General features: G+C 44.3%; 2 protein-coding genes across 3 annotated transcripts in view; one reads left to right on the plus strand and one right to left on the minus strand.

The window, feature by feature from the left end:
* Nucleotides 1-3028: 3028 nt before the first annotated feature.
* LOC124081122 (cytochrome b-c1 complex subunit 9) lies at nt 3029-5565 on the minus strand. Its single transcript, XM_046427288.2, has 2 exons — nt 5372-5565; nt 3029-3288 (listed from the first exon to the last, which is right to left on the minus strand). Exons 1-2 carry the CDS (start codon nt 5519-5521, stop codon nt 3244-3246), a joined length of 195 nt encoding a protein of 64 aa, XP_046283244.1. The 5' UTR covers nt 5522-5565; the 3' UTR covers nt 3029-3243.
* Nucleotides 5566-5861: 296 nt separating this feature from the next.
* Nucleotides 5862-16781, plus strand: part of Zmat5 (zinc finger matrin-type 5) — a 30383-nt gene continuing 19463 nt past the window's right edge. The window contains exon 1 of one of the 2 annotated variants that reach the window (XM_046427302.2): nt 5862-5956. The gene's annotated coding sequence lies outside the window, so the exon portion shown is untranslated. The remainder of the gene's footprint in view (nt 5957-16781) is intronic. The other variant, XM_046427303.2, reaches the window with a different exon arrangement.

The following is a 16781-nucleotide window of genomic DNA, read 5'->3' on the forward strand; positions in this document are numbered from 1 at the left end:
TGGCATCAGTGATTGAAACCCAGGGGTGCTCTGCTGCTGAGCCACATACCCAACACCTTTAATTTTTTTTGAGATAGGGTCTTATTAAGTTGCTTTGGGTCCTCACTAAGCTGCTAAGGCTGGTCTCAAACTTGTGATCTTCCTGCCTCAGACTCCCAAGTCACTGGAATTATAGGCTCGGGCCACCAAACACAACAATACTATTTTTTAGTTTGAACAATTTGATAGATGTACTGGTTTCCTAGGGCTACCGTAATGAATTATCACAAACTAGGTAACTGAAAACAATAGAAATTTATTATCTCACAGTTCTGGAGGCTAGAAGTCTAAAATCAAGGTGTCAGTAGGGCCATGTTCCCTCCAACGTCTTAGGACAAGAATCTTCCTTTGCCATTTTCCCTGCTCACGGTGTTTGCTGACAATCTTTGGCCAAAGGTGGCGTAATTCCTTCTCTATCTCCATATTTAGATGTATCTTTAGGTGATTTTTTTCCTTCTTTTTTGTTTTCTTTCTTCTTTTGGCACTGGGGATTAAACCCAGGGGTGTTTTACCACTGAATTATAGCCCCAGCCCTTTTTATTTTTTATTTTGAGACAGGGTCTTCTTGGGTTGCCAAGGCTGACCTCAAACTTGTGATTCTCCTGCCTCAGCCTCCTGAGTCACTGGGATTACAGGCATGCACTACCATACCTGTGGCATACGTGGCTTTCATATAAGGACACCAGTCATTGGATTGAAAGCCTATCCCAATGGTATGACCTCATCTTATTACATCTGCAAAAACCCTATTTCCAAAAAGGTCACGTTTTAACTTTCTAGGTAGACCTGAATTTTGGCAGGACATGGTTCTTCTAAGACAATACATAAAACAGGGTTAATTATAATTTTAGTGTTCATCTCTTATTGAAAGAGCACACACACTACAGTAGCCTAGAAATGCTGGTGACAAATAATGGGGCATCTTATGGATATACTTGCTAGTTGGGCTGAGTCTGGGAATGTGCCCCACTTGAAAGCTCATCATTACCTACTGTAGAATAACAGGATAACTCTTCTAACATGTTCATTGCTTTGTTTTTTACCAGCACACTGCCTGACACTTTGGGCAAAGTGGCAATCTTCCACGTCCAGAATTATACTCTACATGATGCCAAAATCACTTTTTATTTTTCTTGGTACAGGGGATTGAACCAAGGAACACTCTTACCATAGAGCTACATCCCCAGACCTCTTTTTAAATTTTGAGATAGGGTCTTCTTAAGTTGCTGAGGCTGACCTCAAACTTGTAATTCTTCTGCCTCAGCCTCAAAAGTTGCTGGGATTACAGGCCTGCACCACAGTGCTGGTACTGAAATCATTCTTAAAAGTCAGACTAGAGCTGAGGATATTAGTTCAATGGTGGAGCATTTGCCTAGCATGTGTGAGGCCCTGGGTTTTACCCCCTGTGCTGCGGAAAATAAAGAAATGAAATCTTAGACGAGGCTCTATTTCAGGTCTTGATTTGAACCCAGAGCTGTACCATCTTTGGCAGGACAATTTCTCTAGGCCTATACTTCATGAAAATATGCCTTAGGTAGAACAAATATTTCTAGGATCTCTTCTACCTCTGTATGGGTGGAGATTTGAATGTTCTTCCATCAGAGAAGATTCTGGATGATCTAGCTCTGTCTGGTTAAATCATTCTAGATTCAAGGTGATAGACATTTACCAGGTCAGTCATTTTCCTTCCCAGGCCAAGCAGTTTCCCAAATATAAAAACAGGGAGTTCTACACTTTTCAGTGTTCTCCACTGCCACCCCAAACCAGAGTGCTCAGTTTTCAAGGTCTCTTTATAGCCATGAGCTTTAACTAACAGCAGGGCATTGGCCTCCTAGGTAGATGCTTCTCTCCCACCTGCTTCCAATGTAATCATCCCGCCCTACCAGAGTGAGGTTTTTAATAAAACAGAACTTATTGCTCCCTTGCTTAAGCCATTTTCAGTTTAATTTTTGCAAAATCCAGAATCTTCACTGATACATCAGGTCCTGAATGATCACTTCCAATCACCTTCAGCCTCCCAGGCTTAAGTAAATCCATTCCTCAATATGGTGCCTTCAAACCTGCTACTTCCTGTTTTGCCTCCAATACCGACTTAAGTGACTCAGCCTTATCACCTCTAGGTCTTGGCTCAGTTACAATGCACTGTTCCCCAACCTTTGCCCCAGTCTGTAATCATGTAGGATGGCATTTATACTATCTCGCCCTGTGGGAATTCAAGCCCCATGTGCTACTTTCCCAAAACCTCCTGCTAGCACAGTGGCTACCCAAACTTTTGAATTAATGACCAGATAATGTTCCTTGAATTCCCCTTCCTTACATTCCTATTGCTCCAGGTTTCAAGCAGAATGCTCAGGTTTTTCTAGTCCTTAGCAACCTTGTCTCTGCAAGCAGTTTCCTCCAACTACCAGCATCTATAACTTCCCCAGCTGCATTAAAGTACTTTAAAACTCACAAAACCCACATGCAATAGGTATTTGTATTATCTTAATTTTAAAGATATGGAAACTTAAGTTCAGCAAGGTCAAGTGCGTGCCACTGGTCCACCCAGCTAGAACTGCTGGAGTGGAATTCAAACCCAACTAAGCATTCTAATAAATTGAACTCCTCAGTGGAACTTTGACAGGAGGCCCTGCCCCAGCAGCTTACCAATAAATTCAGCAAAAGGCAGAAGGCAGACTAAAGACTGAGGCAGGTTTGGCTAAAGGCCCCAAGGCCAATCTCTATTCCCCCAGAGGCCACAGTGCTTCCTATGGCCAAGAGAGTAAGGTCACCTCTGTGAGACTTAAGAATGTAACTAACAGTTTTGAGGCCAATGTTGAAGGTAATATCTCCAACTCAGGCTGTCCTGAAAACCAGAATTCTTTGGAAGTTAATGGAAAACTCCACGTGGAGGAGTATGTGGTGGAGTCTGTCCTTTAGGTATTTGCAAAGGGCTTTACTTGTCAAAGTAAAGATCAGGTAAACAAAGCACCCAGTGCAGAAGCAGGTCTCAAGGACAATTTACATTTATTTGCGGATGACTCTAAACACACTTCAAACCCGGCAGAAGTTAAAGAGTCTGTTTGTCAGGTGGAGCCATTTCTTGCCAACAGCTACCGGCGGTCCCTGAAGAATACTTGAGAATCATCTTCAGGCTGAGGCCTCAATTCTGGGCAAACAGCTGGTGGGTGGATCTGGTCCTTTCATTTCCTTGGAGGTGAGAAACTACTCTTTGTTCTCGTACTTGTGCTTGATATGTTTCCAAAGTTTCTGCATTTAAAAGACAAGAACCATAAACTGTAACCTGTGCTCTCACATTTTACAACTACTCCACAAACTAAGCAACTAAAACAAACTTGAGAGAAACCAGTATCATGGTCTGATTAAAAATGTACAGCTGTGGTGGGCAGAATGGAAGCAACACTAGGTTTGACACACAATTCTAAATATTTATAAAATACTTTGAAGCTGGAATGGACAATCCTACTTTTACAGGGAATGGAAACACATATTAAGAGAATGGCTCCAAAGAACACAATTATTAAGAAACAGCTTGGAAGCCAGGTGTGGTGGCACGTGCCTGTAATCCCAATGGCTCAGGAGGCTGAAGCAGGATGATTGCAAGTTCAAAGCCAGCCTCAGCAACTTAGCGAGACCCTATCTCAAAATAAAAAATAAAAAAAGGTTCGGCACGTGGCTCAGTGGGTTAAATGCTGTGGGTTCAATCCGTGGTTTTTTTTGTTTTTTTTTTTTAAAAAAAAGCCTAAAAGATGTCTCCATTCTTTGACTCCCAGGTACTACTGTCCTACATGCACAGTTCCCAAATGTTTTACACTGAATTTTGTTTACTCAACCTAAACTGACTGAGATTATCATTGTTTTTTGTTTTTCTGAGAGAGAGAGAGAATTTTTAATATTTATTTTTTAGTTTTCAGCGGACACATCTTTGTTTGTATGTGGTGCTGAGGATCGAACCCGGGCCGCACGCATGCCAGGCGAGCGTGCTACCGCTTGAGCCACATCGCCAGCCCCGAGATTATCATTCTTAAAAGTACAGGAAAATAGGTGGGTTATGACAGCATACTTAGATGCCTTTCCAGATCAGTGGGGATGACCTATGGAGATGCTTACAATAGAACACTTGCCTAGCATGTGCCAGGCACTGGGTTTGATCCTCAGCACCACATAAAAATAAAATAAAAGTATTGTGTCCAACCATAATTGAAATAAATTAGTCTTTTCTTTTTTTTTTTTTTTTTAATGATGGGGCAGCAGCAACACTTTCATGTGGGCAGGAAGTTGTCCTGGCCTTGGGCAGTTTGGCATTGGTGGACAGAGCCTTCCTAGACTGTAGATGCATACAGCCTCAAATTAAAAACACAGGGAAATGGTGAACAGGACTATCTGCACCAGGCCTTTTCCAGTACAGTCACAATTTGATGATATAAAACATGCACAGAACCTAGCACAGCATCTGGTACACAGCAAATCTAAAAAGGTGTTGCGGTTGCCTTCTTGTTTCCTTACTTTCTAGGAAAGTAATAAATGCTGTTTTTCAGTGGTACCACCTATCAGGCACTGTGACACTAGATCTATATTCCCTGAAGTAGTTACTATTATGATCTCTATTTTAGATAAAACTAAAGCTCAGAGAAGTTAAGTAACTTGCCCAACTTAATAGTACCGTTATTAAGTGACAAGGCCCAGTACTCCCAGATAGGCTCTTTTATTTCCTAGCCTCCACTCTTTTTTTCTTTCTCCACATTTTTTTAAGTTAGTGCACTATAGTTGTACATAATGGTGATTTGTTGTTATATATTCGTACACGCACACAATATAAGAATATAATATGGCCAATATTGCTCCCCAGCTAGGCCCTACTTTTAGTCATAAATACCACGTTGCCGGCGTGGAACACCTTGGGAACTGAAAGAGCAATCTTTAAAAGGTCAACCACGGTGTCTAAGATGTCCTTTTCACGATTGTTTCAATCTGCTACTGACACCTTCAGGAGACAAGGGTCCGGGTTCCAGCTCGGAACTGCAACTGACTTACTGACGGTGGGGTCCTAGTAAATCCTTCGCTCTAACCTGGTTTTAGTTTCCTGCAAATGGACGTGTGGGCACGTGAGGTGGGGCATTATCAACGCTTGCAACCCCTGCAAAATGGGGTCTATGGATTTCATTCATCGTTTTAGGATTCCCACCAAACCGGGAGGGGGGATATCAGTCTCTCGGCAAAAGATGCCTATGGTTTGCCCTTCTCCAGCTGAAGACAGACTGAGCCCCGTCCCACCTCCACTCCCACCGTCACCCCTCAGCGGACCCAAGGTCAGCATGGCTCAAGCCCTCACCCCCTCGTTGATGTGCTCGTAGATAGCGTCCGCGCCTTGATCGAAGGCGCGCTCGAAGAACAGAGCGCCCACCACGATGGTGAGGGCGAAAGTGGAAGTCCTTCGGAACAGCAGGGAATACAACTTCGCAGTAAGCGCCGGGGCCGCCATGTTTCCTCACAGCCGAACTTGAGCCACCGCGCCTGCGCCGAGGCCGACCTCGCTCTCCAAAGGCCTCCACGTGCAACGCTTTCTGGGATTTGTGGTTCCTATGAATAGACATACTCGTCGTTTTGAACCCTGGAGGTAACTAATAACATGCACAGGAGAAAAAGGTATCTCATGAAATTCAGGTCCCCATAGCCCAAATTTGATAATATTTATTACCCAGTTTTTTTCACAGTCCTTCCTTGATGCTTGAATATTTTAAACTACAACTCCCAGAAGCCCTCGTGTTCCCCACCTCCTCTCACTCTGTCTCGGCTTGACTTCCCGAAGCTTTCTGGGAAGGGTGGGCCCAAGGAAGGACTACGAATACCATCAAGCAGTGCGCGACTCGAGGGCATTGGAGGAGGAGCCCGCAGCCGTCCAGCCCCGCGGAGCGAGGTACCTTCTTTGGCTGGACGTGAGGGGCGAGATCTAGTTAGTCTCTTTCCCCAGCTAGAAGGCTCGTGCTCTTGCGTTTAAATCTGGGCGTCCCGCCATTTCCTGGCATGGGGAGGGATAAAAAGCCTAAGGGAACTGAGCTTCCGGGACCCCATCTGTCTCTCCGCCACTGCCTGTCCCAAGTGCAGGCCCAGAGCTGGCAAAAGTCCTTAGGGTCTTGGGGCCGAGCTGTTCAGCCTGGCCTCAGGGGAAGGAAGGACTCGAATGCGCTTTCTCTTCTCACTTCTGGCTTCGAATCCAAGAATGCAGGCGACCTGGGACTAGAAAGAGCTTCTTTGGAGTAGAAAGAACAGGGCTTTGGGGGTAAAGTGTATTTCTCAAACGTTTTCCGCCGTGAAGAAGGCCCTGAGCTAGGGGCGCTCAATCTACTTTGTATAGGCAGATGGGGAGGGGACAGTTAACAAAATAGTGCTTTGAAAAACAAGAGAATGGATGTTTAAGGTAGTGGTGGTGGTGGGAGTTTTGCCTGGGTGGCTGCCTCGAGGGTGACAGTGGACAAGAGTCCTGAATGATTATAGTAGAGGGTCACACAGGAAAATGTTGGTGCAAAGGCCCTGGGGTGACTGCAGTCCTGGGATGTTTTAAAGAAAATAGGATAGACTATGAAGAGGTAGGCTGGAATCGGCTCAGTTTAGCCTTGCAACCCATGGTAAGAAGTCTTATTTTTTTCTTACTTGCATTAATAAACCATTGAAGGGTTTTAAACAAGAATGCTGCAAGATCTAATTCGTATTTTAATGTCATCGTTCTGGATGCTCTAGGGAGAATGAATGAAGAGGGGAAATTATTTCTGGGGATCAGTTGAAGGATGATGATGATTTAGATTAGGTTGTGGATTAGAGAAACCGATTTTTTATTACTTTAGGGAATAGGGCAGACAGAACAACTGGCAGATGTGTGTAGGAAAGAGAAATGGAATTTTGACCACAAAATGACTTAAAAATCAATGGGAATGATCTTATGTTCTGCTTTAACCACATTCCGTTTATATCGGAAGTGGAGATGTCACAGTTGAGTGGAGGTCTCTCTCTCTCTGAAGTTTAGAGACATATGAGCCTGAGATAGGAGCCATCAGGATGGAGGGGCATTCAAAACCATGGACCAGACTTCAAGCCTGGCCCTGGCTCTTACTTGTGACCTTAATCAGGTCTGGACTTCTGGCCCTATTTAATTCATCTGTAAAGAGCAACAGTTAATTGGCCCATGCCTATATTCCCAGTTACTCTGGAGGCTGAGGCAAGAAGATCACAAGTTGTAGGACAGCCTGGGCAAGTTAGCAAAATCCTGTCTCAAAATCAAAACTGAAAAGGGCTGGGAATGTATCTCAGTGATGGTGGTAAAGTGCCTCTGGACTCAATCCCCATGGGATGGTGAGTAGGGGAAGTAACTGTAATCCCTGGTTAGGTGAAGTGTGAAATGCTCTACATCTGGGATGAGTTATCGTTAAAGTGGTTATTTACTATTTGCAACGCATCCTGGTAACTCCTTGGGGCAGAAAGTAGTGAGCCTGAAGGAAAAGATTACTTACTTCTTGCTAATCACCTGCAACAAACAAACCTGGCTGATGGACAGTTCAGAGGCAATTATTTTAGGTGGGATGAATAGGGAAGAACCCCGGGAGTGAAAGATATGGCTTATTCTCCTGTTTTTTTTAATTTTTTTAAATCTTTTAAACTGAAATTCTCATTTTGGAATAACAATTTTTATTTATTTATTTTTTGATACTGGAGATTTAATCCAGGTGCACTTTCACCACTGAGCTACATTCTCAGTCCTTTTTATTTTTTATTTTGAGACAAGGCCTCACTGAGTTTCTGAGGCTGGCCTTGAACTTGCAATCTTCCTGTCTTAGCCTCCTTAGTCACTGGGATCACAGGCATGCACCACCAGGCCCGGCAGAATATCAGGTTTGTTTTTTGGTACTGGGGATTGAACTCAGGGGCACTCAACCACTGAGCCACATCCCCAGCCCTATTTTGTATTTTATTTAGAGACAGGGTCTCACTGAGTTGCTGAGCACCTCGCCATTGCTGAGGCTGGCTTTGAACACAGGATTCTCCTGTCTCAGCCTCCAGAGCTTCTTGGGTTACAGGCATGTGCCACTGCACCTGGCCAGAATAACAGTTTTTAAAAACCTAATTATCTTTAAGCCATCACTTTCAACTTAGGAATTATTATTCTGTACATAAATCTAGAAAAGTAAGAAAAATGGCCTTCACTTTTCCTTTGATGTTTGATCTCAAGTTTAACAAACTAAATTCCTTTAAACACTCAGCCCTATTTGCAGCTTAATTACATTCCCTTAAACATTTTAACTCCATTTATAAATTTAATATATTTGATTTTCTTTTTAAGTACTTAGATGTATAACCTAACAAGCTCAATATCCCCAAGGATACTTGGTTACTAGAAAATCTGATTAATTAAACTTATAAACATACTGAATTTCAAGTTCTTGTAAACAATTTAATACTTTTTACAGACTTAGAAAAAATTCTCTTGTCAGTGGCTTTTGTCTGTCTAAAAAATATAGGCTCTTTGTCTGACATGAACTCAGAATATGGGGGCTTCCTTAACTAACCTTTGTAGCATCCCGGGTGATTCTAATAGACAGCCAGTGTTCCAATTATTGCTAACCTCTCAAACTAAAATCACAAGTCTAATATCAATTATTGACATATATTATATCAATTACTTAACTGTACATTTTAACTTTTATACCTTAAATCAGAATCACAATGCTTATCTGTTAAATATTTAATGTCAAATTCTTTTCAATATTACTGATACTTTTTTTTTTTTGTATTAGGAGATCGAACCTGGGGTGCTTTACCTCTGAGCTACATCCCCACATCTTCAGCCCTTTTTATTTTTTGAAACAGAGTCTTGCTAAGTTGCTGAGGCTGACCTTGAATTTGTGATTCTCCTCTTTCAGCCTCCTGAGTTACTGAAATTTCAGGTGTTCACCACAATGCCAAGCAGTATTACAGATACTTTTGGTCCTGGGGATTTAACCCAGGGGTGCTTAACTACTGAGCCACATCCCTAGCTCCGCCTTCCTTTTTAAAATTTGAGACACAGTCTCACTAGGTTTCTTAGGGCTTAGTAAGTTGCTGAAGCTGGCCTTGAACTTGGAATCCTCCTGCCTCAGCCTCCCAAGTCATTGGAATTACAGTCATACACCACCACGCCTAGGATACTTTTAAATACCAAGTACATGCTGATTTTTACTAGACTTAGTTCAGGAACCTTAGTACGGTGAACTTGATTTACTCTTCCACCTCTGTTTTCAATTCAGAACTTTTCTGGAGTATATGACAAGACACTTATCCAGTAGAAAATAATTTCTTACTCTGTAAGTTGTGCTTTGCATCTCATTGAGATTACCATTTCAGTGAGCTGAGTTCATTTGTAATCAGACTGATTTCTGTCTGCTGGGACACAAATCCAGGGCTGGGGATGTTTACTGGGAATGACTCCCCACCATAGACTGCCTTTGGGAGTCAAGGGGAGATTCTTTCCTACAGGGTTTTCTTTCTTAGAAGATCCTTACTAGGGATACTAGACTTACTAGTTAAAATGCACATTTCTGAGTCCCCTTCCAGATCTGTTAATTCAGGATTTCTGAGGGCTTGACCCTTACCCAGGAGAAATGTGGTGGGGATTGAGCCCAGGGCCTCATGCATGCTAGGAAGCACTCTACTGATGAGCTACATGCCCATCCCTGAAGACTTCATTTTTAAAATGGTTCCCCCCTGTGGGACATGGAAAATTTTGAGCAGGGGTGGTTTAAGAGAGTTGATCTGATGCAACCCAGGTAGGGTAAACTGAGGAGGCTGGTCCAGATGTGAAGGGGTGGGATTTGACTTGGACAGCAGGAACAGTGGTAACAGAGGGTCAGATGGTATTTGAAGCCCAGACTGGGAGCAGAAGGAGGAGGATACAAGGCAGTTCTAAGTCCATGTATCTCTTTTAGAAGTCTCTTCCAGACTATTTTTATCTTTCCTATTTGGAAACTGAGCTCCTGGGACCTGTAACTATCTAATGAGAAACTCTTGTCTTCAGCCTGTAGTCCCTGGAGCCCAGATTTGGGCTCAGCCAACTTTTCACTGGGCCTTGGGGCATGCTAGGCCAGGTTGAGTTGGAATATCAGGGCTTACCCTGTCAGTTTTCAGCCAGAAGCCGAGGGAACTGTCTATTCTGTCCCTTTCAACCACCAAACCTAACAACCTAACTGATTTATTCAGGCAAATCAGGTCCCTGGAACCATCCCTGGCAGTCTCCTGAGGGAGGGAGAAGGAATAGGATTTATTCTTGCCTGGCAGATTTCTCGTGTGTGTGTGTGTGTGTGTTGCTGGGGATCAAAGCCAGGGCTTCATATATATTAGGCAAGAGCTCTCCCACTGAGCCACATCCCCAGCATCCACATTTTTTAAGGGATTTCAGATTTTAAAACAATACAACTAAATGTAGAAACTGCTTAGAAAAATGGAAAAACACAAAATGAAAAAAAAATCCACATGTAATCCTATTACCCAGACATAAGCACGGTAAATATTGTGTCTGTTCTAGTCGTTTTATATATGGGAAGAGGAGTCTTTCTCCTTAAAACAGTAGTATCATTGTACATACTTATGTGATAATGAGCCATTTTATTTATTTATTGCTTTCATTTAACAATATAGAATGAACAGTTGTTTAAATGAAGAAATATTTCCTTTGACTTGATTTTTTTTTTTTAAGTACTAGAGATTGAACTTAGGGTGCTGTATCACTGAGCGATATCCCCAGCCCTTTTTATTTTTTATTCTGAGACAGGGTCTCTTTAAGTTGACCAGGCTGGCCTCAAATTTCCTGTCCTCCTGCCTCACACTCCAGTCATTGGGATTGTTGGCATGTGCCACTGTGCCTGGCTTTTGCCTTTTTAATAGCTGTATGGGATATCATTGAACTGATTGGCCCATACCCTACTCTTTTTTTTTTTAATATTTATTTTTTAGGTATAGACGGACACAACACAATGCCTTTATTTTTATGTGGTACTGAGGATCGAACCCGGGTTCCACCCATCCTAGGTGAGCGCTCTACCACTGAGCCACAATCCCAGCCCACCGTACCCTACTCTTGATCCTTGCCAAATGTGAGCTTTTTAGTTCTCGGCGGACACAACATCTTTGTTTGTATGTGGTGCTGAGGATCGAACCCGGGCCACATGCATGACAGGCAAGCGCGCTTCCGCTTGAGCCACATCCCCAGCCCCCAAATGTGAGCTTTCTATGGCCACAATTTTTTTTTTCAGGGTAAGATGAGAATAACAACAGAATTGACACCTCAGGCTTTGTGTACATCATCTTTAAACCCTTGTCCCCACCTCATGCAAGACTGAGCAGTGGCTAAGTGCCTAGCATTTAGTGAGCAGTGGATAACTTCTCTTCCTATTGCTGTACATTAGATTTCTGTTTTAGGATAAATTACATTTGTTCTGCTCATTGGGGTACAGGTTGAGTATCCCTTATCCAAAATACTTGAGGCCAGAAGCATTTCATATTTCAGAATCTTTAAGATTTTGGATTATTTGCATAAACTTTAACAGTTGAGCATCCCTAATCTGAAAACCTGAAATATGAAACTTTTTGAGCATCATATCAGTTCTCCAAGTTTTGAATTTTGGAGCATTTTGGATTTCAGGTTTTCATATTTGGGATACTCAATCTGTACCCAAGAATTTTGTGATTGTTTCTGATCATTCCTCTCCACATGGGCCTCACCATAGGGCTGCTTACCATGTGGCAGCTGACGTCCCCTAGATGAAGTGATCAGAGAAGGACACTGAGAAGGAAGTTGCAGTGTCTTAGAGGAATTGGATACAGGTGCTCACTTGGTACTACTGGGCCCAAAGTGGTACCAAGTGAGCCTACTTGGTACAGGGTATCAGGGATGTATCTGTCTGCTACCCCCAGCACATAGTCTACATTTTTGTGAGAGCAGGGCCTCTGTGGTGAGATGTGAACCATTATCTGGCAGAGATAAAGTGCTGAGCAAATGTTTGGCTGGTCAATGAATGAATGAAAAGGGACCCGTGGAAGCTTGGGGTTGTGCATGTGGGAGTGGGGACAGGGGCCTCCTTTGACTTGACTTAGGGGTGTTTTGGGATATGGAGCTCTTTGTTCCTGTAGCTGCAACAGATCTTAATTTTTTCATTCATTTATACCACTGTATTGGTTATCTCCTGCCACATAACAAATTACCCCAAAACTTAATGACTTAAAACAACAAACATTCATTATTTCCTGCTGTTTCTCAGGATCAGGAATTTGGGAGGGTCTTCAAGCTTTCTCACTATTATACTCAGCCTTTTTATTGCTGTGACCAAAAGACATGATATGAAGAATTTTAGAGGAGGAAAAGTTTGGGGTGCACAGCTTTAGCGGTCTCTGTCTGTAGACAACCAGTTCCATTGCTCTGGGCCCAAGATGAGGCAGAACAGCAGCATGGTGGGAGAATGTGAAGGAGGAAAGCAGCTCAGGACATGAGAGTCAGGAAGCAGAGAGCGAGCTCCACTCAACAACAAAATATGAGTCCCAAATGCACACCACCAGTCATCTACCTCCTCCAGCTACACCCTACTGCCTACAGTTATTACTCAGTTAATCCACTTAAGTGGATTAGCACAGTGATGAGATTAAGGCTTTCATAATCCAGTTATTTTACCTCTAAACTTTTTGCACTAACACATGAGCTTTTGGGGGACACCACATATCTGAACTGTAACACTCAGCTGTTGGCAGGGGTCTCAGTTCCTCTCACCATAGGGCTGCTTACCACGTGGCAGCTGATGTCCTCTAGATAAAGTGATCAGAGAAAGACACTGAGAAGGAAGCTGCAGTGTGTTTTATAACCTGCCCATGGAAATGGCGTACCATCACCTCTCTTCTCTTGCTCACACAGACTAACTCTGATGCAGCTCTTGAGGGATCATACAAAGTGGAAAAATCAGGAAGGAGGACCCCTGGGGGCCATGGAGTCTGGCTGCCATCTCCACAAATGCACAGTGAGCACCATTTGTGTGCCAGAAACTGTGCTCAGCACCCAGCACTCATGACTGAGTGCTCATAGTCATCTTTTAGAATAGCATTATTACTCCTGTCTTCCAGATGAGATGCAAAGGGTGATTAGTTTGTTGAGATTTATACAGTCAGAGAGTGTCAGGGATGAAATTCAGACCTGGATTGGTTGATACTGCTTGACTTACGGTGGGGTTGCCTCCTGATACATCCATTGTAAATTGAAAATATGGTAAATCAAAAATGCATTTAAAGTGCTGGGAGTGTGGCTCAAGGTTAGAGCACTTGCCAAGCATTCATGAGCCTCTGGGTTCAATCCCCAGCACCATACCCCCCCCCCCAAAAAAAATGCATTTGATACAACTAACCTACCAAGCCTCCCAGCTTTGCAGCACAGTATATAGTGTAGAGTCAGGTCGTTTCCTGTTGTGCCAGCAGCACTGACTGGGAGCTGTGGTGCACCGCTGGAGCCCAGCGTCGTACTGCATTATAAAGTAAAAAATCCAAAGCTGAACCATTGTAAGTTGAGGACTATCTGTGTTTAAGGAAAAATAACTTCTAAGGCTAGACCAGGGTGGTCTGCGTGACTTCAGGAGACTGTCACCCTCTCTGTTTTCCAGTCTGTCATCTGCCACCCTAGTCTAGCATTGCTCGGAGGATTTTGGAATTAGCCTGCTTAGATCCTGGCCCTATCCCAGACCTGCTGAGTTCGAAATTTCTGTGGGTGGGGCTCCCACTACCTTAGACTGCTATGAATAAGATGAAGCACCTCACCCCAAAATGGGCAGGAAGCAAACATCCAAACAAGGTCGGAATGAGAAAGCTGTGTAGTTGCAGTTAAACACTGGGACATCTGAAGGATGCCCTTAACATATGGGAGCTCCTGTCAGGAAAGACATCTGCATTTTCTTGGCACTTCTGTTGGAGCAGGGGCCCGAGCAGGCTGTTGATGGGCCACCCCCACGGGGCAATTCTGTTGCCATCAAACTCCAGACGGCAGACATACGTGGCACTGGGACATTTCCGTGCTCCTAGTGGGTGTGCAATAAAGCTGTCCTCTGGCTGTGGTTTACTGTTTACCTGGACTCTGGTGGTGCCATAATTAGAAGAAATGACAGGTGAGCTTTAGGGCAGCGTGTGGTGAGCACAAGTCCAGGATAATTACAGTGTGCATCCCAGCGCCTGGCCAAGGCCGAGCTGTTGGCTTATTTTAGCCCTGTGCCAAAGCCAGCTCTGTCCCTGAGATGCATACAATAAGTGAACCAAGAGAATGATGAAGTACAAATGTCTGCCCTGCAGCAGCCTCATAGTGGGGCAGGAAGAGAATGGGCTCTGGGGTCCGCCAGACCCAAGAATGAATGTTGGCTCTGGGTGCCTTGACGGTGGGACCTCCAGCATGTACCTTTGCGACATTGTGATGAAGACTCCAAGAGATGGAATGGGGGTTCTCAGCATTGCTAACCCAGAATTCAAGAGAAGACATTAGTACTGGTACAAGCATCATTGTTATTGATACTACTTCTTACCATTATTTTGTATCTCTCCTGCCCATGGCTGTGAGTAGATTAGAAGTATTTCTGAGGCTATTTCCTTATCTGCAAAATGGACCCCACGCTATCTACTCAGAGGACTTGATGAGGATTAAACAAATCTGAAGTGATTTCCCCTCACCGCACCCCCAGTCTCTTTTCTTCCCTATTCTTCCCCTCAGTGTCTCAAATAGTAGGTCATCATTTCTTTGAGTCCAGAGGGCTGAAATCAGGTGCCAGGAGATAGCCAAATGAGGATTAAGTCAGTAGACCAGGTTCCATGGGCAACGGCACAGTGGAGCAGGCCAGGGCTCTGGTGGACACAGACGTCCTGTGAGATGAAGCTAGGTGGCAGTGAGAGAACTTCAGGGCTTTCCTTGTCTCTCCTGCGTGCTCCTCATCTTTATACCCAGATGGTTGAGAAGAGGGCCTGGGAAGTACTGGCATTGAGCAGAGAGTGGGAGTCCTTAACTTTTGCACAAGCAGCAGGGGGCCCTGGAGTAGGCCAGGCCCTGTTCCAGGTGCTAGGGAGCAGCAGTCGGACAGACAGCTCCACCCATGAGAAGCCTGTGTGCTAGTGGAGGAAGCAGGTCCTCAGGACAGTGATCAGCATGTGAGGAGACATGCTATAGAAAACAGCCAGGTGTAAGAGGGGTCAGGGGTCTGTGGCATGGACTTTGCAGTTGTGTTTTCCTGCCTTCCATATTTTTGTTTTGAGAAAGGGTCTTCGTAAGTTTCCCAGCTGACCTTGATCTTGTGATCCTCCTGCCTCAGCATTCCAAGTAGCTGGGATTATAGGTGTGTACCATGGTACCCTGCTGATCACAGTTTTAAATTGGCATCAGGGTGTGTTTACCAAGTGGGTGAGGGAATGAGTACCTGGGTGATACCATTAACCGAAGTAGTTTGGGGGAACACAGGGCCTTGCACATGCTAGGCAAGGGCTCTACCACTCAGCTCTAGCCCTACATCTCCATTCTCGCGCACTTACTGTATGTTGTTGCTTTATATCCTTGGTCCTTTCTGTCAAAACACTGAGATTTTTTTCATCATTATTCCCTAAGCAATATAGTACAACCATTTTCATGGCTTTTACATTGTATTAGGTATTATAAATATTCTAGAGATGATTTAAAGTATGTGGAAAAAATTGTGTAGGTTATATGCAAATATACCATTTTATACAAGGGTCTAGAACATCAAAGGATTTTGATATCCATGAGGGTCCTGAAACCAATCCCTTATGGATACTGAAGGATGACAGTGACCTTGGTAAATTCTCTGCAGCTGTGGGATCCTTGTTTTATAACCAAAGACAGACTCAAGGACATGAAATAACTTTCAGAGATCACACAAGTGTAAGTGGCAGAACTGAAATTCAAATCCAGACCTATGTGACCCCAGAGTTATCCTGCTCGCATCCCTGTGCCTCTTGGCTATGAGGAGCCAGCTCTGGCACCTGGCAAAGCTCTGGGAAGTCAGCAAATGTTATCTCAGCCATAGACCTGTCCCTGGAAGTGAGTTGGTGGCACCACCTGTGTTCCCAGTGGGAAAGTGGGGCTGGGTCATTCTGTGTTCTAGACAGGGGACAGGGGCTTGCTCACATGCTGCTAAACACACCACCCTCAGAGGATGAGGATGAATCATAGCAGAGGAGGCCAGCTTAGTCAGAACTCCCTGCTGGTGTTTGGGCCCCACCACCTAGAGATGCTTCAGCTGTCCCCCTCCATCCCTGTCCCTGCACCCTTACTCAGGGTCCCTGGCCCCTAGTCAGGGCTGCAGTGTGGTAGTATTGGTTGTCTTGTGCAGACGCCTGGCTAGCAGGTGAGTTGGAGCTGAAATTGGCCAACATTCTGTTTGTCAAGGTATGCAGCTGGCGAGACACTGTGTCTGTCAAGAGGCTTCTGCAGGTCGCACCTTTTCCTAATGTGCTCCAAAGCACTAAAGCAGGAGGCAGTTGGTCAGGAGTCTAGAAGTTGGTGCTTAGGGCAGTGACCTTGCAGAAGCCAATTCCTGCCCAGGAATTGGGCTTTGAGCACATGACTATGGGGACAAGCTCATGAGGTAAATGGGAAACACTGGCCCCCAGTGCCATCTGCAGGCAGAGGGGTTCTGCAGAGCTATTGTGCAGGGCAGGGGACTGGGCCTACCATGGAAGTGGAGGTTCCAGTT

The sequence above is a fragment of the Marmota monax genome, unplaced genomic scaffold (genome assembly GCF_021218885.2).
Source record: "Marmota monax isolate L192 unplaced genomic scaffold, Marmota_monax_Labrador192_F-V1.1 WCK01_AAM20220418_F8-fsc00177, whole genome shotgun sequence".
In the NCBI taxonomy this organism is placed as follows: Eukaryota; Metazoa; Chordata; class Mammalia; order Rodentia; family Sciuridae; genus Marmota; species Marmota monax.

What these genes read in the sequence shown, in the direction of transcription:
- LOC124081122 (XM_046427288.2), bottom strand. Translation starts at nt 5,521, where the DNA reads ATGGCGGCCCCGGCGCTTACTGCGAAGTTGTATTCCCTGCTGTTCCGA. An exon ending in ACGAGCACATCAACGAGGGG is followed by an intron (nt 3,289 to 5,371) that starts GTGAGGGCTTGA and finishes TTTTAAATGCAG; the next exon opens with AAACTTTGGAAACATATCAA.